This window comes from Camelus bactrianus, chromosome 2, assembly GCF_048773025.1.
Source record: "Camelus bactrianus isolate YW-2024 breed Bactrian camel chromosome 2, ASM4877302v1, whole genome shotgun sequence".
Classification (NCBI taxonomy): Eukaryota; Metazoa; Chordata; class Mammalia; order Artiodactyla; family Camelidae; genus Camelus; species Camelus bactrianus.
The window spans coordinates 106,081,152-106,104,153 of NC_133540.1; the positions used below are offsets into that span (position 1 = coordinate 106,081,152).

Consider the following 23,002-nt stretch of genomic DNA (forward strand, 5'->3'; position numbering starts at 1 on the left):
TAGCTGCAGCTATAGGATATTCAAAATATGCTATTATTTATTAAAATACAGGAGTGTCTGGCTTTCAAGTAGAGAAAGGCATTTAAATAAAGCATAGAGGCAGACTCCTTCATAGAAATAAAAGTGTATTTTTTGGCTTAAGAAAAATTTAATTGCTCAAATTTGCATTACTGAGACTTGTTAAAAAAATGCACCTAGAATTACAAAAATTTTACATGGTTGTAGAAGCAATTGAAAAAAATCTTTGTATCAAATAATATGATTCAAAACAATATATTCTAAAACACATACTCATTTTACAAATAAGTAACTTCGAAAAATTAACAGAATACTATTTCCAAATCACATGGGGATTAAAATACATTAAGCATAGATTTAACAAAAATCATCACTAAAATTTTAGACTGAGTGGCCTATTGGTCTAAATGTGGCATAGATATTTCCTTTGACCAAATAAAACAGAATTCTAAGACCAAAATATGTGCGTCGTTACTATCAAATATGAACAGGATAAGATCTCTATGCTATGTATGTTACAAAGCATAAAAGTAATTTGAACTCCATTTTCAAATTATATCTTGAATTTACTTTGACACAGCAGTGAGTCCTGCATTACAGATACTATATAGTGGAAGAAATGACTAAATCACAAAACTGCAGGTATATAAACTGCAAGAGATTCCTAAAATTCAGTTGCTATTATTTCAATGACTTGCTGCCAAAACAAACAAAAACAAAATAAAGACAATGTCCTTACGGATGAGTAGGATCTGGTGTTTGAACAGACTTACTGATGCCCAATGCCAGTAAGCCCTAAGGAGAAAAAAAGGTAAATAATCATTAGCAAAATGGAGAGTAAAATGAAATGAAGCTAATCCGGAGGGCACAACCTGACAATGACTAAGAAACACGTAACATGGGCAGCATTCAATAACCCAACAATTCTAGTTTCCAGTCTCACCAGAGGGAAATAAAGATGAACCCAAAGGGATTGAAAACAACATTGCTTATAAAGATGAAAAATGTGAAGGCAACCTAAAACTCCTTCAGTGGGGAGAAGCAAAATAAAATGGTGGCATAACCAAACCATAAGTTACCTCTACAACAGTGTAAAAGAATGGAGTTTGGACAGAGCGCTCTGCACTGACATGGTGAAAGCTCCTGGACATACCATTGAATGGACGGGAAAAAGACAAGTTTAGAAACAGTACGTACAGTAAGTACAGAAGAACTTCTGTCTTGTAGCTTTTGTATACAACATATAATGTAAAGCAGAGGAAAAGGTCTCAAAGAACTCATATTTAACTACGTCTGTACCTCTGAGGAGAGAAGTAGGATTAGGGTGGTCTGTAATATTTGATTTTTGCAGGAAAAATGACTTGTATAGCTGTACAAATAAGATAGTAAAAGCTTTAAAGAGCATATATTGTGTATGGACACGATACATTTACACCTCTAGTAAAACTGCAAAACCAGGCACGTGAAGTATACATATCAATGTATATGTAGCAGTGATTGCCTGGGATGTGGAAGGAGGGAATAAAGATGGAAGACTAGTTATAACTAAAATTTTATTTCCTCAGGAAAAAAAAAAGTCTAAAGTAAATATGACAAAAATCCAAGTCTTTATTCTTTTATTGAAGTATAGCTGACTTACAATGTTGTGTTAGTTTCTGGTGTACAGTAAAGTGATTCACTGATACATACATATATATTCTCTTTCATATTCTTTTCCATTATAGGTTATTAGAAGCTAGTAAGTGTAGCTCCCTGTGCTATACAGCAGGACTTCTGTTGTTTATCTATTTTACATATAGTAGTTTGTATCTGCTAATGTCAAACTCCTAATTTATCCCTCTCCCGCCTTTCCCTTTTGGTAACTGTAAGTTTGTTTTCTACATCTGTGAGTCTTTTTCTGTTTTGTAAATAAGTTCATTTGTGTCATTTTGTTATATTCCACATATCAGTGATACCATATGATATTTGTCCTTCTCTGTCTGACTTACTTCAGTAAGTATGACAATCTCCAGGTCCATCCATGTTGCTCTAAATGGCATTACCTCATTCATTTTTATGGTTGAGTAATATTTCATTGTATAAATATACAGTATCTTCTTTATCCAGTCATCTGTTGATGGACCTTTAGGTTGCTTCCATATCTTGGCTATTGTAAATAGTGCTGCTAATGAACACTGGGGTACATGTAACTTTTTGAATTAGACTTTTCTCCAGATATATGGAGTAGGATTGCTGGGTCATATATTAATGCTAAAAAATCCAAGTCTTTTTTCGGCTGTTTTTTTCTTTTCTTTTCTTTCTTTTTTTCTTTTTGTGCAGGTACTTGGGATTGAACCCAGGACCTGTGCATGCTAAGCATGTGCTCTAACATTGAGCTTTATTTCCACCACAAAAAAATGTAAGTCTTTAATCCTGGTTACCACCTTTCTCTCCTTCCTTCCTCCTTTGCCTTCACCTTTTCTTCCTTTCATTTCTATTTATTTGGGTTTTTGATTGTATCTTTAAAGAGTTATCCACTGGAACGTTGCAGTATTAGTATCTTTGCACATAGTATCTTTTCTATTAATTTGATATAAATTTAGAAATCTGAAAAAGATTACCTTATTAGAATTATTTGTTTAATAAAAATACAAAGCCTCTGAGTGAATACCCTATGTGATTTTATTCGACTAGGCTGGGGCTTTTCTATTTTTTCAACATGTTATCAAACAATCAAATAGGTAAAGCTTCAAGATAACCCAATTCTTCATGGATGAGATTTCTCTGTGGGTTACCAGACATTTACTAGAAACATTCTCTCTCTCAAGATTACACCACCTTGAAAATGGCTAAAACAAATATTACTGGATTTTTAACTTTTGATATCAGAAATCCTACCCTGAAAAAGTAAAATACTACAAGATTTTTCTACTGGATTCCCAAGGAAAAGAGTCAAATCTACCTAAAACACAGGTGATGGCTTTTCAGTAAATTAAACTAAGAGAATGAGAGTAAATTAAGACCATATAATTTTTAAATCTGTATATTAAAATCAAAATTCATTATCAATTCACACAATGTGTGTGTGTTTATAATGTTTACACCATAGTCAATGAGTGTTTAATTATTTTTAAAACTCTTAATATTCAGATTGGCTGTGCAATGAAGTCTGAGGTATCAAGTGTTTTATAAACTGAACACAAGGCATATTTATTTGTTCTTCTTATAAAAGTAAGATATCACAGACTATCACCAATCCTATTCTCCTCCAAGGATTAAAGTCAAAGTTCTACTTTGGAACTTCATATAAACAGAATCATACAATAACTACTCTTTTGTATCTGCCTTCTTTTATTCAACATACTGTTGGAAATGTATAAATGTGCTAATTAGGTAAGTATTTCATTTCTTTTTATTGCTAGATAATATTCCACTGTATGAGAGTACCATAATTTGTTTATCCCTATGTTGATAGCCATCTGGACTGATTCTAGTTTTTGTCCACTATAGAGATTTTATGGTGCTAGAAACATTCTTATACAAGTCTTTGTTGACATTTGTTCCCATTTCTCTTGGGTAAATATTTAGCAGTGGAATTACTGAGTCAAATAGTAGGCACATGTTTACAAGAAACTGACAAGTGCGGGACTTTGTTCTGGCAGGTAATTAAGTTACTTGCAAATCAGTGTGATCCTTTAGAGCTTTGTTAGGGAGGTTCTAGAATAGCCTTTACAACAAGGATAATTTAGCCCTACTACTAGGATCTGAGCCTTCTACTGGCCTGGGTAATCAATCAGGACTCCATTTTAGTCAGAAATTGAATAATCCAAGCCCTGTGTGAACTCTAGGAATTACTCAGCTTAATGCTGTCTGCTGATTCTTTGCCCAGTCTCATGGAACTTTACCCTACATATGTGTAAGTTAATGTTCAGCAAAGAGTCAACTCATGGAAAACCCTGTGAAGACTTCTGCAGCTTTTTGTCTGCAGAGCTTCCTCCTCTGTGGAACTCTGCCTTGTAACTTCTAGCCACTTTGGACTCGAACTCTAATATGTGTTTTCTCAACTCAATGATGGGTCTCCCACGCTACTCCACTATCCCAAATGTGCCTCCAAGCAAAAAAATCAGAGCGATCATAGAGATCACCTCATCTGTTTCCCTTCTTCAAGAATCACGGTCTTGCACTGCTATCATCCAATGTTTGAAAACACTGTTTAATATATTTTTTCTAGTTTTTCAGCTGTTTACAGCAAAAGACCAAGTCCAGTTCCCATTAGTACATCATGGCCTGGAAGCATAAGTTCTACAGATAATATTTTGCAACTTGATTTTTCACTCAAATAATGGTTATTATTCCAGATCAGTATGTAGCTATTTACCACATGCTTTTATTGTTTTAAATTAGTAAGAAAGTAAGTAAAATTCAGTAAGAAATTTAGTAAGAAAGAAGCTCTTACTCCTTACCTGATTACAAGTATCAGATAAAGAGTGTATAGCTTCTGAGAACATACTTGCTGAACCTGTATAAATCCAGGCAAGAAATTTGAAGAAGCAGTTTAATCCATTGCTAGAAGAGAAAGAGAAAATAATTTAGCACAAGTTTATATAAAAATTTCCAACAAAAGCTTATCTATATACTAGATTCTATTCAAAGTAGCATCCAAGACTTACTATGTTTTAGGCAGTTAAGAGTACACATATGAAGAACACAGTGTATCATTAAATACTCAAATGGAGAGGCATGATGTGTGCAAGCAAATTACCTAAGCACATTTTGAGAACTGATGAGAAAAGGTATTCTACATTTGGACAAACTGAAAATAGAAAGGAAATTATGTGCTTTAGATAGGTAAAGAGGATCGACACTTGATATTGTTCAGTAGACCAGTGTCAGAGGCAAGATGTTAGTGAAGGTCAGTTTATTAAGTAGGCAGATGCCAGAGGTGAAGACAAACCTAGACCAAGTAGTCTGTGTCATACTAGGGGACCATACATGCTAAAATAAACATGGTTAGCTCCAAGGAAGCCAGCTGTGCTCAGAATCCAACAGTAAAAACTGGTACATTTATCTCGGGCACTATACTATATTCACTTACCATGTTTTATTATAACTCTATTATATAAATATTAGCAAATATTAACATCCTCAATTTATAAATGAGGAAACTGTACATCCCCTCCCAGCTATCCTTTTCCCCTCTCCTCCACTTCAGGTAAGTTCTTGAAAAAAATTGTATCTGCTCTTGCTGTCTCAGTTTTCCTTACTTTGCACTCAGTTTTCAATCACTAAACAGTGGCTTCTGCCTCCAACATGTGATTAGACTGTTCTTATCAACACTGCCAACTGTTTCTTGCTATTAAATTTATGAAGACATTTAAATATTTTCCTTTATCTTATAGAAGCATTTGCCACTATTTTCTTTAAACACTGTCTTCCTTGGTTTCCATGATACTCTTGATTTTCTTCTGACCTTTCTCTTTACTCTTCTGCAGGTTCTTTTTCCTCCATCCATTTGTTAAACATTAGTATTCTTCAAGGTTTTTTCCCAAGAGCTTTTTCTTCCTCATACACTATACACACATTCTCAAGGTGATCTTTACTCCTATGGCTTTAAAATTATCATCTATATACTAATAACTCTCAACTCTATGTCTCTAATCCAAATCCCCCTCCTGAGCTTCAGACCAAAATGTATTAACAATAATTGTTAAGTACATATTATGTTTCAGGTGCTACTATGCTAAGCAGTATATACATAACACACAAATTCCTCCAATGAAGAAAGATTTAATTGCTAATTCTGCTTTATTGACAAAAAGAATTAATCCTGTTGACCAACTCCACCTGGGTGCCCTATAAATAACTCACACTCAAAAAGGAACTCATTATTTCCTTTGCTCCCACCCTGCCCTCTCCTTCCAGTTTCCTTCTCTCAGTGATGGTGCAATATCTATCGAATTGTCCAAACCAGTAACTTGGGCATTCAATGCCCATAACTTCCAAATATTTTTTTAACCTAACCATGTCTCTCCACCCCAACTACCACTATCTTTTCTGTATTACTATAAATGATTTCTTCTAGTCTAGTGCCCCTCCAATCCTTGAAGATAAAAGTATGTATTGTATCTTTTCTCCATATCCTTGCCAACATTTGTTATTTGTGTTCTTTTTGATGATGGCCATTCTGACAGGTGTGAGATGGTGTCTCATTGTGATTTTGATTTGCATTGCCCTGATTTTGGTGATGTTAAGCAGCTTTTCATTTTCCTGTTGGCCATCTGCATTTCCTCTTGTGGAAAAATGTCTATTCAGTTCTTCTGCCCATATTTTAAATGGGTTGTTTATTTGCTTTTTAACTGAAGTACAGTTGATTTAAAATGTTGTATTAGTTTCTGGTATACAGCATGGATGGACTTAGAGGGCATTATGCTAAGTGAAATAAATCAGACAGAGAAAGACAAATACTGTAAGGTATCACTTACATGTGGAATCTAAAACAATACGACAATTAGTGAATATAACAGAACAGAAACAGACTCACAGATGTAGAGAAGGAACTAGTGGTTACCAGTGGGGAGAGGGAAGACGGAGGGGCAAGATGGAGGTGGAGGATTAAGAGGTACAAACTACCAGGTATAAAATAAGCTACAAGGATGGATTGCACAGCATGGGGAATATCCAATGTTTTATAATAACTATAAATGGAGTATAATCTTTAAAAATTGTGACTCACTGTACTGTATACCTGTAACATACAATATTGTTTAAAAATATGATTTTAAAATATACTGTAAAATAAATTTTAAAAATGATATTGTAAAATAAATACATAAAGTTAAAAGAAGAATTATGTATTATACCTTTGTATTTCCAGACTCTATCAAAATTCCTGACACATGTAATATATATATTTTAGAAATAAAAGAACAAACTAATGTATTAGGGAATTAATGCTCTTAAACATCCTAAAACAGATTACTCAGTAAAATAGATAAAAGGTAAGCAAAACAATAGGAATTAAGAAGACAGAAGAATACTTCAATAAATATATATGTATATAAAAAAAAAAAACCCAACCCCCCCCCAAAACAAGTTCATGCTCTATAGCACAGGGAACTATATTTGATACCTTGTAGTAACTTATGGTGAAAAAGAGTATGAAAACAAATATGTACGTTCACATATGACTCAAGTATTTTGCTGTACACCAGAGATTGACACAACATTGTAAACTGACTATATTTCAATTAAAAAAATATATATATATACAAAAAAAAAGAAGATGACAGAGGAAAGAGACATAGAAAATAAACATGGTTATGGGGAGGGGGAGGGGGGAAGGGAGAGAAAAATTGGGATTTGCAGATGCTAATTACTATATATAAAACAGATATACAAGGTCCTACTGTACAGCACAGAGCACTATATTCAATATCTTGTAATAGCCTATAATGAAAAAGAATATGAAAAGAAATACATATATAAATATATAAATGAATTACTATGCTGTACACCAGAAATTAACACAACATTGTAAACCAACCGTACTTCAATTTTAAAAAAAGAAGACAGAAGGAAAAAGAAAGAGGCAAAGGCATCAATTATGTTCTACCAAGGTAAGTGGGAGAAAGATAAGAGTGCAAATACTCTTCAGTTGTTATAATGCAAGTTGGTTTAGTCACTCTAAAAAATAACCTTGGCCAATTCAACTTTTTAAGAAAGACTTCTATAAACACTAATAGAAATAAAAGATAGTTTTTCAGATAGCAACTATTCTTAGATCTTAACCACATAAAAATGTGGGACCCATGGCCCGAGCATGGTTATCTATGTGGACTCTTCCCCATCACTTTACTAATAATACTTATTCAACTTTTATAATACTCAATACTTATACTAACAAAGATTTATTCAACTTCTTCCTAAAACAATATAAATTCCAATTTTTTAACTAGATACCAAGTAATAAATTTATACATTCAAGGATACACACATTAAAAATAATGTATTTCTATTTTAAAAGGTTTATTTTTCAGTACTTACATGCAAATGGCAACCATCACTACTTTTCCAGGCCCCTTAAAAAAAACTGATGTCGTTCTAGAACGTGGCTATAAAAAACAAAAACAAAAATTCTTCAACATTTCCCAGAGGAATATTATGATGCTTATAAGTGACTGACACACCAGAAAATATCTCCTTTATCAATGCCTCTAAACAACTAGGTTTCCTTTTTTTCCTCTAGAGTTTCCTCTTTAAAATGTAGAAAGATGGAAATTGAAAGTTCATCTGTGTCCTTTTCCAGAACCCTAATTATTTATTTCCTTGTAATTAATTTCCTGTTTACTTCCATTAAAAAAATGAGCTGGGTATATAAAAACCAGAAATAAAGTGATAAAAATGTACTGAAATGAAATCAATATACTCAAAAATTTTCCCATTTCTTGAGCAACATTTTAACTTTTAAACAAGGAACAGCCAAAACCAACAAGTTTATAACTCATGACTGCTCTCTATAGACCAAAGACCTCAAGTGATAACAAAACAGACCAAAACAAAAGGAAATCAAACAAGTAGAGAAACATATTCAGAAAATATTTTTCTTGAGTTAAATGTTCTTTTGCTATTTCTTGAATTTATACTGTCTGTATTTCTTCTGCTCTTTCCTCTCCCTGGAATGCTATCATCTTCTATTGCAACCTGTCTAAGTTTTATTCATCTTCTTCTGTATCTGGCCAAAGTCACTTTTCTATGTAAAGCCTTCCTTGGTCCCCCACAGAGAATAAATACTCACTCTGCTACAGGTTTACTATTGCACTTTACTTTTCTATTTAAAGCATCTCATATATTCTGCCTTATTCATTTAGTCAAGAAGTATTTACTGTGAAACTACTATATGCCTGGCACAGTTCTAGATGCTGCGGCATGACAGTAAACAAAACAGAGTCCCTGCCTTCATAGATCTCACTGCCTAATGTAGGAAGATAGAACAAATCTGTAATATCAGGTAGTTATAAATATAATAAAGAAACTAAAATAGAGAAGCGAGAGAATATTGTATGCGGGAAGGTGTGTGGTGGACAGGGTTATTTTAACTAGAATAGTTAGGAAAAGCAGCTCAGTGATGAGAAGGAGGCAACCATGAAAAAATCTGGAAGAAGAATGTTTCAGGTGGAGTATGCAGCACATTCAAAGATTCAGGAATAGAAATAAGTTTGGTGTGTAGAAAGGACAAAAGTAAAGCTGATGTGGCAAATGTACAGACAGTAGGGAAAATGGTAGGAGCTGAGGCCAGAGGAAGAGACAGGGACCGTATCCCAACTGGACTTTGTAGACCATGGTAAGGAGTGCGAATCTTAGTCTAATGGCCAAAAAAAAAAAAAAAAAAAGAAAAGAAAGAAAGCCACTGGATGATTTTAAACAGATGCTTGACATAGTCTAATTTATGTTCTTAAAAGATACAGTTTATGATGTAGAAAATAAATCATGGAGGAAAAAGTAAAGGTAAGAGAGATTAATCAGAAGGGTAAAAGATGGTGCTGGTTTAGACTAAAGTTTCAATAAGGGACATGGTGAGAAGCAGTCATACTTGGTGCCTATTTTGGAGAAAATTCCAGTGAGACTTGCTAATAGATTTAAATATAAAAGGGCCTATAGTGAATCTCTAACATTTAAAGGTTAGATCAAAAAGCAGGGTCTTCTGCAAAGGAGACAGAGGAGGAGGCAGAATTAATGAAGAAGAAAACCGGAGAAAGACTGTCTTGGGCTTCTACAGAATAATGCGTTCCAAGGAAAAGGAATACTTGCTACTGGTGGTGGGCACTTGAACACTCATCCTTACTTCTCTGATTTCCATGAAAAAGGAACTTCCCCCCTGATACTTTCAGCTTCTTGCGCATAACCCTCCCCCCATCTCCAATGGCACCCCCGGAGGCTGACTAAATTTGGTGAGGTAGCTAAACTGGTAAATTGGGGAGACAATGCTGGGCATGCTTAGCTCCCCTTTTTACTCTGAGATTTGGTACACGTTCCCTTCTGTTCTTCCATGACTGTGTATCTACGCAAGAGGGGTAGAGCTGGCTACAACTTATGGGGTAATCTAAATAAGAAGAGTCCTTAAGATCTAATGCACTGGCTTGCAACTCTGAGAAACAGCTAAGGAAAACAGAGTGAAATTTTAGGTTAATGGGGCCAAGCCATGTAAGAGTTTGTTCTTAATATGACACCACAGCTAATGGCAGTTTTATCTCCTGGCAGGCTACCATGACCTTGAATGGGTAGAAATAGTTCTCATCAAAGGTGCAGGTCCTGTAGGGCAGGCTACTGCAGCTTAAACTTGAATTCAACAGATGCATGTTGGCCTGGTATGCTAAGAAAGCTGAGCTGGGATTCTGTTTCGGGCATTAGGGACGCAAAATGCTTTTCTTTTCTCTTCTTCTTCTCCTTCTTTTTTTTTTTTTCCTCATTTTAAGTGTTTTGCATTCAAGTCTGCAGGCCAGGATTTAAAGAGCACCTCCTAAGTTCCCTGTGGACAGCAGAGAAGAGGGAGCTGCAAGCTTTAGTGTTAGATTTATAAACTATAAACACTGACCAAGGCTCCAGATTCCTGAGTCCTGCTGTTTATTGATAAACAAAAAAACAGTGTGTATGTGTTTTATTACAAAGAGACTATGCCGTATCCTTTGAGCAGAGGAAAAAACTCAATGAAATTATTACAGGAACAGTAGAAAATGAATACAAATAAATGAAAACATGCTGCTTAAGGTGGAAGATGAGAAAGATTTCTTTAGAAGAAAGTTTTGAAAACTTATGGAATAAATAAGACAGATAGGGAAGGGAAATGAGATCTTTAAACCAGAATAGAATGTTATAATAAGGAAAAAGAGGTTCACTGAACTCAAATTGCTCTGATAAAGGCCGCAGAAAAGGTGAAATAGTGACAAGGACCAAGGAAATCTAGCAGCAAGAGAAGGAAAATCTGGAAAAGCAAAGCCACCCACAAATTCCACAATAAATGCAACTGGAGAACTGCTCTTTAAGGATCAGAATGGCCAAAATGACCATTACTGAAATTAGATGAAAGGTATATCAAATATTTATTTTTTCTAGTTTTGTATATGTTTGGAAATTCTCACAACAAATAAGTTTTTTAAATATTGGGGAGAAAACCCAGAAAATGTGGATAGATTTCAGAAAGGACTACCAGGAAAATTAGCAGAAAATACTCAACGTATTACTGGTCATTTCAAGGTGACAATATCATTCCCACTGGAGATGAAGGTACTTCTGATGCTCTGAATGACTATCCCCCAAAATTCACACAATTAGGATAGTAAGGGAAAGCACAAGAAAGTAGAAACATATTAAAGGGGAAATGTATTAAAGGGACAATGAGAAATAAGATATCAATTAGACATTGTTCTGATGAGAGAATGCTTCTGGCAAACCCAGAACATAGTGAGTTCATATATTTCACTATTGGAGTTCCAACAAGGCAAAGAAAAATGTAACAGGAAAAAAAGTATCTGGGTCAGAAAGAAAAAAAAAGAAGTAAAAGTAAAGAAGGTATTTTTATTTCAGCCAACAGAACTAGTCCCATACGTTTTAGAGAAGGAAAGCAACCATCTGTAGTGGGAAAGTGAGTGTTCCTAACAGGAATACAGGAACAGTAGGATTTTAAATATTAAAGTCTATCCTATTACTACCAAAAAAAAAAAAAAAGAGTATAAAAGAAAGAAATCTTACTCAAAACCTGTAACATTTAAAGGCTGATGAGTACTAATCTTCAAAAGGCCTCTAAGTGACACAGATTTCAGAAGTCAACAGCTACTACTCCAAAACCTGGTGAGGATCATCTTTCACGTTCACATGGAGTTATAAGGCTAGCAATAAATCTTCACAGGAGGCAGGTGTCATGCCTCAATTATTTCATAGCAAGAGGTAGTGGCAGTGCGCTGTCAAGGCACAGAAGTGAAAATGCTGGCTCACAAGACACACAGAGAGTCCAGGGCAGCACTTGGGTGCCAGAAACATAGGGCTCAAAGGGGAAATGGAAGTTAAGAGTTTTGAATATGATGAATGGGAAAGAAAAGCATATCGAATAAAATAGGACTACAGTTATCATCATTGCTAATTTCTACATTTTGCAAGAAGGAAGCAATGACTCAAATTTAACTTAGAAGAAGAGACAATTTGCACAGCTAGCCTTTTCTCCAGATATGGCATTCAGTTCTTGATAGGAGACATCTTATAGCTAATTTAAATGCAAAGTTGACTCTGGACATCTTGTGGAGGTGGTTGGTGGCTTTGGTAAAAGCCATTTCAATGTAGTGGTGGGAATGAAAGCCCAAATGGAGAGGATATGGGAAAGAATAAGAAGTGGGATAGTAAAGGCAAATTTTCTATACTGGTCCCAATATTACTTTCCTTTGGTAGGAAGGAAAACAGTATTCTGGCACACTTGTAGATAACGTAGTAAATTTGGTGATAGAAAGATAAGGTATTTTTATTAGATTAGATCTGTATTTTCAATAAAATATGAAACGAGGTCGCCAGCTGAAGAGGGAAGAGTGAGTTTATAGGAAGTATGGGAAGAGAGAAAAAGGTATGCAATAAGCAATAAGTATCTCACAGGATGGGAGAATGAATGTATTATGGAAGTTTATTAAGACTGCCAAATATTGAATGTCCACTGATTTTGTATACTCATTATAAAAATAAAAAGCAAAATGGCTGTGCAGTTTTCTCCCCTAAAGGCTGAGCTTCTTCAGAGAATTAGCAGTTTGAATGTTTAACCAGGGTTAAGAGTAGAAGGAAAAAGAATAAAGGAAATTAAGAGTGTATATGAGAGAGTTAAATCTTGCTAAAAACCTAAGAAATAAATCATCTATATCTATATACTTATGGTTTATAGAAGTATCAAAGAGAACTTATGTCCCAATTTTTTTAATTTCAAGGAAAGCAGATAGAAGCAAATAGATTAATTCAGTAAATTACAATCTACTTAAGAAAATCATGGAATAGGATCACAGACATGCTAGACTTTCATAATGGACTGATATTAGAATTTTGCTGTGCAATACATATACACATGACATTATCAAAAAGATACCCTTACCTTCGTATTTCCCAGAAAGTCTCTATATTCTCTCAATATTTTTTGGTTTCTAAATAGCCCTGTAAGAAAAAGAATTACATCATTCATTTAGATTATACCTACTCTTATCAGTCACATTTTAGATGAACACAATTATTCTAAAACTATGCTAAATAGTCTTCTACTAGCTACCAGCAAAAATATCAGATTAAAAGAAATCTGAATTTGCAACCTGATTAAAGAATACGCAAAGGACTTGAACAGACTATTGTTCAAAGATGATATACAAATGGCCAAGAAATATATGAAAAGATGTTCATATCACTAAGTATCAGGGAAATGCAAATCAAAACCACAGTGAAGTATCACCTAACACACATCAGAATGGCTACTATCAAAAAAAAACCCAAAAAACAAAAAACCACCCAGAAAAAAAAAACATGTAGCCAAGGATATAGAGAAACTAGAAATCCTAAGTATGTTGGTGGGATTATAAAATACTGCAACTGCCATGGAAAACAATATGGAGGTTCCTCAAAAAAATTAAAAACTACCGTGATTGAGCAATCTCACTTCTGGATATATATCAAAAAAAAAAAAAAAAAAAAAGCTGGGTCTCAAAAAGATATTTTCACACCCAAATTCATAGCAGCACTATTCACAATAGCCTAGAAGTGAAAGCAACCAAAATGCCCATGGATGAACGAACGGATAAAGAAAATGTGGTAAATACATATAATGGAGTATTATTCAGACTTTAAAAAGAGGGAAATCCTCGCACATGGATGAATCTTGAGGACATTATGCTAAGTGAAATAACTTAGTCAAAAGGACAAATACTCTGTGACTCCTAGTAATTACTAGGGGCTAGGGGGAGGGGGAAAAGCAAATTGTTTAACATGCATAATTTCAGTCTTGTAAGGCAAAAAAGTTCTAGAAAAAATTTCTGGAGATGTTTCATAACAATGTGAATATACTTAACACTTCTGAACTGTACACTTAAAAACAGTTAAAACAATAAATTTTATGTTGTATTTTACAATGAGATAAAGGCAGTTTGCTAAGACACCTTTCTCAATATTAACTAGAAAATGAGTTATTTAAGCTTGAAATAAGAACCAATTCTTCATTTTTAGCTCAATGTTTAAAAATACAGGAAAAATATTATTTTATGATTGATTTCTCAAATTTTGTATGTTAAATATTTCATTTAATGTAAGTACAAGGCTAGTCATGGTACCATTATTTCAACAGCAAAAGACTCGAAATAACCTTTGGGGGAATGATAATATAGTGTACCCCTCAAAATGGAGTATTATAAAAGAAATGAAATGGCTCTATTTCCTGCTATGGAAGGCTCCCAGAACATATTATCAAGTAAAAAAAAAAACCAAAACCAGGAAGGGGATGTTAATTAGCAACATGTATGATATTTTATTATACTTTTAAAATGGAAAAAATAACCCCCAAACTAATTTTTTAAACAGTTACCTATGCTAGGGGGAGGGAACAGAGTGGAGAGACAAGGATGGAAGCTAAACTCTGAAGTATTCTGCCTGTGACTTTGGAATCACATAAATGTTTTACAAAATTATAAAACAAAAACAAATCAAACTTCTAAAAATCAAAAGCAAAATGAAACAAATGAACCTAACTTTATATATTAGCTGGTTTATTCATACAGAGAGAAATCACAAGTGACTTTAAAACAGACATTTGACTATAAACCTCTAGTGGAATAAATATTAAAGACAAAAAGAAAAACAAAGAAATCTTAAATCACCCTGATAGCAATAATACTGATACTGTTATTCTGAAACTACACTGAATTCTCTCTATGTGTGCGTATATATATGAACAAACCAAAGTACAATTATGTTAATGAATTAAGAAATAAGGTTTTCCATGTGAGATACAAAAAGAAAAAAACAAATACAAAGACAAAAAAAAACCCTGTAAGTTTATCAGAATAACCAATATATTTTCTCTTAAGAAACAATAAATATTTCCTAGCTCTGTCCACTGAAAAGACCTTAAAAATTTAGCAACCTATTAAAAATGAGAACCTCTAATGCCCACAGGTCTCTCAATTTCATTTCCTATTAAAAGGAAAAGGAGTTCCTTTTAGAAATGGCTGATTTCCAATCTAGGGGAGGAAACAGACAAGATGAACCTGAAACATCTTATTGTACCTAAAAGCAAAGATGCTACTACAGTACCCGGATTATGACAAAAGGACTTAAGAGCCATTTTGAGATGTTTCCACCAGCCAACACTGGAATAATTTGAGCACCACAACCTTGCCTGCTTCGTCCTTTCCTTTCTTGCATGTACTTTCTCAATGTTCTTCCCTTTCTCCTTGATCTCCCTCTTGATACCTGACACCCATACTCTCAAGAAATTCTCTCTACCTCTTATCTTAGTGGGCTACTGACCACAGCCGTGTCTCACAATTCCCACTTAGAAATTTTACCAATTCATTAGAAGAAGGAAATATTGTCACCTTTAAGCCTTGGTCCTGTGCAGAACTTAGAAATATAAAGAATTCAAAATCCTCCTAAATAAAGCCCAACTGACAAAGAAAAATAAGTGTATTTTTTGCAGATACTAGACCTCTATCTCTGCTTTAATGCTGCCACATGACTGTTCAGCTCCCCAGAGTAACAGAACTATAACTGTACTATGAGTATGTAATTCCCCAATGGATTATGCCCTACTAGCATAACATTTAATCATATCCTGTATCAGCATCTGTATTACCTATATAGAAACCCAGTGGAAGCCATTAACTGAATAGTGATACCAGAATTCTGGGGCTACCTGACCCCAGTATATATTTCTTTCATTGAAAGTAAACATTTCAGCTAGAGAGTCAATGCAGCTCTATCAAACCCCAAGGATATTTTTCACAGAAATAGAACAAAAAAATTCTAAAATTTACATGAAACCACAAAAGACCCCAATTAGCCAAAGCAATACTGAGAAAAAAAGAATAAAGCTGGAGGTAGCACACTCCCTAATTTCAAACATTACAAAGCCATAGTAATCTAAACAGCATGGTATTGGCAGAAAAACAGATATATAGATCAATGGAACAGAATTTAAAGCCCAGAAATAAACCCAAGCATTTATGGACAATTAATTTATGACAAAGGAGCAAAGAACACATAATAGAGAAAGAACAGTCTCTTCAAATAATGGTATTGGGAAAATTGGACAGCTATAGGCAAAAAAAGAAAGAAAGAAAGAAAGAAAGAAACTAGACCATGATCTCACATCATACACAAAAATCAACTCAAAATAGATTAAAGACTGGAATGTAAGACCTGAAACCACAGAACTCCTAAAAGAAAACATAGGCAGTACACTCTTTGACATCAGTCTTCACAACAGCTTTCTAGACATGTCTCCTCAGACAAGGGAAACAAAAGCAAAAGTAAACAAATGGGACTGTATGTATCAAACGAAAAATCTCCTGCACAGCAAAGGAAACGATCAATAAAATGAAAAAACAATCTACTGAATGGGAAAAGATATTTACAAATTAAATATCTAATAAGAGGTCAATACCCAAAACACATAAAGCACTCACATAACAACAATAAAACAACCCAATCAAAAAGTGGACAGAGTAGCTGAACAGGCATTTTTTGTACACAGATGATCAACAGGTATATGAAAAGATGTTCAACATCACTAATTATTAAGGAAATACAAATCAAAACCAAAATGAGATATCACCTCACACCTGTCAGAATGGCTGCTGCCAAAAAAGGCAAGAAAAAAACAACTGTTGATGAGGATGTGGAGAAAAGGGAACCGTCATGCACTACAGATGGGAATGCAAGTTGGTGCAGCCACTATGGAAAACAGTATGGAGACTCCTCAAAAAATTAAGAACATAACTATCATATGATTCAGCTATCTCATTTCTGGGCATTTCTCCAAAGAATATGAAAACACTAATTAAAAAAAATACATGCATCCCTATGTTCATTGCAGTATTATTTACAATAGCTAAGATACAGAAACAATCTAAGCACCCAAGAACAGTGGGAATACATGAATAAAGAAGATGTGGTATTTCTATTCAATGGAATACTAATCAACAATAAAAAAAAAAAAAGATGAAATCTTGCCATCTGCTAAGTGAGACAAATCAGATGGAAAAAGACAAATACCGTATGAATTCACTCATATGTGGAATACAGAAAACAAACAAACAAAAAATTAAATAAACAAACAATTCAGGCCAGACCAAACCAGACACGTAGATACAGAGAACAGAGTAATGGTTACTAGAGGGGAAGGGACAGGGAGGAGGGTGAATGTGTACAATGGATCAACTGTATGGTAACAGACAGAAATTAAATATTTGGTGGTAAGCATGCTGTAGGGTAAACAAAAGTAGAACTATAATGTACACATGAAGCATATAAAGTTATAAACCAATGTTACCTCAATAAAAAATAAATTAAAAAAAAGAAAGTAAACATTTCATTCCTATGGAATTTAAGTGCAGCTCTCTTTAGCATATCTGTGAATATAAAGATTTCAACAAGTGTTTCCTTCTCCTAAGAGGCCAAGACCCCTTAACTAGGATTTAATTTAAGAACAGGTATAATCTTCAGTCAGACTAAGTTTCAATATTCATATGCTTATAGGAGCCACAAATTAGCTTCACTTGATCTCATGATCTTTAAAAAGCTATAGAGGAGGAAACAAATAGATACTGTTTTTTATAAAATAATTGAATCCCAAAATGAAAACTGGTACTTGCTAGAACGAACAATGCCAAAGTCAAAAGGTAGGCAACCAATCAGCTTTAAATTAAGAAAACTTACTTTCTCTATATTCTATTTCTGCTTCCTTACGAAGTTTTTTCTCTCTGGCAAGAGCTTCAGGGCTTCCCCAAACTTCCAAAGATCTGTGTACACCAATAAATGACAATTTCAATGACTTTATTATACTCATATTTAAATCCAAATAACTACAACTATATGAGAATCTAACAACAAAGCATAAGGTTCTTCAGGAAAAATATAAAGCACTTGAGAAGGTTTTCTAAATTAAATCTAAACAATAAGAATAAATTCAATAGCAAATTTTCTCATAACTTATAACCTTTTTAAGTTACCTAGTACATACTAGTAACTCCCAGATAAATCTGCAAAAATAAAAAACATGTCAATTTAAAAATTCTGAGTCTGTCTACAATTTGTTTTTATTAATCCCAAATTCTGCATGTATTTTTATTCTAAAAGAACTATGTTCTTACTTTGCCTCCACATCTGATCTCAAGTATACAGTAAAGGACTCAGTGTCTTCATGAGGACTTCGTCGTCTGATTTTTCGAAGTTGTTCTAGATCACTGAAAAAAGAAACATGTTGAATTTAATCAGACAAGATTCATATAGTTTATGCACTTAAAAGGATTATTAAGGGCAGATAAAAGCTACTACACTGATCCTCATTTTAAAAGCTAAATCTGTATAGTCTGCAAAAATCAGTTTAAAGGTGACATTTTGTACACAGAAAGTAGTTTAGAGACAGTTGAAAAACGAAGAATTATTCTTGATTTTCAATATAGATACCATAATATGTAAAGAGCAAATTCCTTTATCAGTGCTTGTATTTTATCTGCTATGGACACACCTGTACAATGTCTGATGTATGAAGAAAACAGTGAAAAGTGGAAAGAACGTGGATTAGAGTATCATTCCTCTATTTAAGAACTTAAATTTAATATTTGCAGTCATTTACTTACGTCCAGATTAATACTAAGTAATAATGTCATTCATCGGTATCAAGTTATAAAGAGTATATGTCAATTTCATGCTATTTAATTATATTCCTTTCTCTTAAATTTTGAAAGGTTTATATATTCATCAAGCCACCGCTAAATAGTCATTCTAAATTTGATCATTGGTCTTCCTAAGGAATTTTGTAACAGCAATGAAAAGACCTATAAATAAAAATTTGGTGACTATGGAAGATATTAAGTTACAGAAATTAAACCTGGAGTTTAAAATAGGTCAACAATCAACCATGACACATTAGTAAAGAAAGTCTGGACCAGGTAACAAGAGATACGTATTTTGCTTCCTTCTCTGACACTGACGCACTGAATGAGTTGGGTCATCACTAACATCTTTATTATGTTCCCTGGCCTATAACGTGGAGACAGCAATACCTAATCTACTTAATTCAGAAAATTTTTGCATGTGAAACAAAATATAGTTTTACACCTTTATTATAATTGATCGTTGTTTCAATAGTTATGTAAGTTATAAAAACTGATTATAGGAATCTTTATTTCTTGGTACTATATCATAGAAGATGTGACCATGAGGGGGTCGAGGGGAGGAAACTAGATTGTCTGATGTCTAAATTGCCAAGAAATCTTCGACATAAATACAGCCTTTCTAGGTAAACATACAAAGAGGGGGAAAAGAGTTTAAATTTGTAAAAAAAAATCTCAATAAATCTCTTTAATTACAAGAAAATTAATAAGATACCAGAAAGAGGTAAAATAATTTATACTCAACAGAAACTACAGCTGCAGTGTGAACATAAATATAAATAACTACTCAACTCTGCAAGCCAAAAAATATAAAAATTTAAAGTTATATAAATATGCAAATAATCTTATTTGCATTTGTGCAAAATAACTATGCCACATATTAACATAACAATAAAACCCCTAAGGTTCTTTTGGGGGCGGAGTAATTAGGTTTGTTTGTTTGTTTGCTTATTTAATGGAGGTACTGGGGACTGAACCCAGGACCTCGTGCATGGTAAGCATACGCTCTACCACTGAGCTATACACTCCCTACCATAAGTTACTTGTGTGATATAAATATTATGAAGAACCTGACTTTTTGAGTTATAGGAGCCAAGACAGACTGGAATTGCTCAGGCAGGAGCAGAATTCAATTTAGTAAACTAAAACTTTTTAACTTAATGAAAGCATTTCTTCAATTTAGGAATTAGCCATGGTAAAGTTTCCACATGGATGGTAGCAGGTAACAAAGTCTAAGGAATAACTGGTTATTTAGATTAGATAGAGCAAACTAACACATTAAAATAAAAATTACTGTACCTGGATTTGAGGCAGAACTCATTCATTGCTCTGACTCCAGTGATGAAGTTATTCTGAGTGTACTTTGGTCCATATTCCCTCTTCTTAAGGACTGCTTTGACTAAAACCAAAAATACAGGAAAAGATACTAACTACTCATATTGGAAGACACACTTGAAGATGAACACAGGCTGATTTTTAAGAGGGTTTGCCAATGAATTCCATACAAAATTTATGTTTTTCCTGATGCACTAAATGGCATTAGAAAGAAAAAAGTTCTCCAAGTACAGAATAGAACAGAATTATACTTGTAACCACTCAGCTTTTATCGCCACAGTGCATCTGAAACTGATGCCAAAATGTCAACCCTCTGTCTAATGAACACCTTGTATAGGTATTACTGGTCTGTTTAAATTATACCAACACAATTTAAATTGCTTAGGGCCTAAATGAAAATAAACTGAAGTTTCAAAGAAGAATTACATGCTGGTTCAGTGTTTTCCAAACATTAGTGAAACCAGCATTTCATAAAAAATAGAAAGTAATCAAAGAGTACCACATACAATGAATAAGCAACTGCTGTGAAAACTTTAATTTCAGTTACATATAACAATCTGTATATATACTAGACCATTATTATTTCTTATGTGGGCATATAAGGAAGTTCAGGTTTCTTTTTACATGAGTTTCAAGCCTCTAAACTGCCTTACCCTAATAGTACTAAAATTCTAAATCCAAATAAGCTCCTTTGGGTCAAAGAGGAGGACTACATCTCTCTCTAAAAGATTAGTTTTTTTTTTATAAATTACTTTTTAATAATTTCTTCAAAGTATCTAGAAATCCCTATTGGCCTGTCCTGGCCCAGATGATTGATGATGACTGCTATCACATTACATCATTCTTAATTGTGACTATATACTATGTATCATCTCTAAAGTTATCCTAGAAAAGAAGCCCCATTTTTAGGACCCTCTTAGAGAGGAGGAAACTACAGCTCAGAGAAGTCAAGAAAACTGCCCAAAGCCATATAGCTAGTATGTGCTGGAGCTACAAAGTGAATCCACTTCTGTGTGACGCCAAAGCCATGGTGCTCCTAATCACAGAACTAGGACCTCCATGAAACATGCACTTTGGAGATGGGAGCCATAGCCCATTATAAAGAAAAGAGATGCAAACAAGCTCCTTCATCACCCAATTTCTCCCAGAAAAGGAAATCAGACAAGAATGTCCAAACTCTACCTGAATTTGAACAAGCTATAGGTGTTGGCCTCTTGTTCTTTAATCGTATTACTCTTCTAAAAATGACAAAGCAATTGATGATTTTATTTGCCATTACTCCTTTGGGCTTTTGAAAACAATTACCACAGAATTTATGACCAAAATATAAAGTAAACTTCAGCAGAAAATTAGCTTATAAATAAAATAAATCCTTATGGTCAATATATTTAAAGAAAAGTAAAAATGAATATACACTCAGAATAATGTAACTGTAAAGGGCTCTAAATAAATAATTTTATATATTTAATTCAAAATATTATAATAAAAATAGAATAGAATATATTTACCTCTTACTTGGAGAGGTTCCTGCTTAATAAGTGGAGCTTTCAGTTCTGCACCAATATTTTCTGCTGTAAAGTTTATTTTTAAAAAGTTATATTAAACAGTTGCATTCATACAAACCTATACATTTAATTAATATTATCTAATAATCTGATAATGTATAAAAAAGGTAACATACCAAGGACCATGTTAGATTTATCCAAGGAATGAAAGTGTAGTTAAATATTAGAAAAGCTATTAATTCCCCTCAATAATAGATTAAAGGAGAAAAACTAGAATCATTTCAGAAGCTAAGCAAAAAGCATTTAATAAAATTCAACACCCATCCAAGTGTCAAACCTTGGATATGTAATACCATGAAATCTGACAGATTTGATTACCTGATTTAGACTTCTGCCACCTGATGGTCTTCAGTTTACCATCCTTTTTTTCTTTGTTTTTATTTTCATTTTGCCTTTCTTGCCAACTGTTAGATTGATAGTTTTCTGTATCCTCCTCCCACCCCACCCTCATGCTAATTTTGAATTTACAAGATTGTATTTCTATTGTTTTAATGATTCCACTTAGAAATTTAACATAACATACTTTCCTTGGTAAATCGTTCTAACCATCTGTTAAGTTATTCACCATCTCTTCCTTCCTCTGACAAGAAAAAAACCTTTAACCACGGAAAACTTCCATCTTACTACTCATGATTAAAATTTTAGCATTTAATATAAAAAGTTTATTATTTTATTATCAGTAATTAGCTTTACCAGTACATTTTACCCATTTCTTGCTCTTCATTGTCTCTTTTATACCCTAGCCCTTCTTTCCCTCTGGGTTTACTCTGCATCTTATAGAAATATAGATTTGGTTTTGTTTATTTTTTAATGAAGGTAGGTTAGTAGTAAATGATAGTCTTCTTTACATATGTGAAATGTCTTTATTTTGCCTTTCCTCAAGAATGATTATTTAGACCAGTATAAAATGCTAGGGTAACATTTACTTTTCCTCTTGCCCATTCATGAATGTTACTCTAAATCACTCCTCCCTTAACTTCCACATATTGCTGCAGATAAGAAGTCTACTTCAAAAGAGCAACAAAACAGAAGTCTGACTTTTCTCTCTGAAAGCTCTTAAGTTGGGTTATTTCTTGTTTTGGTTTTGAAATCTGTATATTTCTTTTCATTCATCCTGTTTAGTACTCAAAGTACACTTTTGACCTGAAAATTATTTTTCTCAAATTCTGAAAAATCTTCATCTATTATCTCTTTATATATTTCTCC

At 33.5% G+C, this 23,002-nt stretch overlaps 1 protein-coding gene and 1 non-coding gene across 4 annotated transcripts in view; both read right to left on the reverse strand.

Annotated features, from left to right (window-relative positions):
* The window catches only part of SLC30A9 (solute carrier family 30 member 9), a 61,446-nt gene that overhangs the window by 21,276 nt on the left and 17,168 nt on the right, over positions 1–23,002 (reverse strand). For all 3 annotated transcript variants that reach the window (XR_012501111.1, XM_074348580.1, XM_074348588.1), the window contains 8 exons: positions 21,740–21,802; positions 20,196–20,295; positions 18,372–18,464; positions 17,938–18,020; positions 13,115–13,173; positions 8,041–8,108; positions 4,461–4,563; positions 758–813 (listed from right to left, as the gene is read on the reverse strand). Coding sequence is in view for 2 of the 3 variants with exons in the window: in XM_074348580.1 (XP_074204681.1) it covers positions 758–813; positions 4,461–4,563; positions 8,041–8,108; positions 13,115–13,173; positions 17,938–18,020; positions 18,372–18,464; positions 20,196–20,295; positions 21,740–21,802 (625 nt within the window). In the remaining variant the exon portion in view is untranslated. The remainder of the gene's footprint in view (positions 1–757; positions 814–4,460; positions 4,564–8,040; positions 8,109–13,114; positions 13,174–17,937; positions 18,021–18,371; positions 18,465–20,195; positions 20,296–21,739; positions 21,803–23,002) is intronic.
* Positions 19,853–19,925, reverse strand: TRNAG-ACC (transfer RNA glycine (anticodon ACC)). Its single transcript has one exon. It is a non-coding gene; the product is annotated as a tRNA-Gly (tRNA).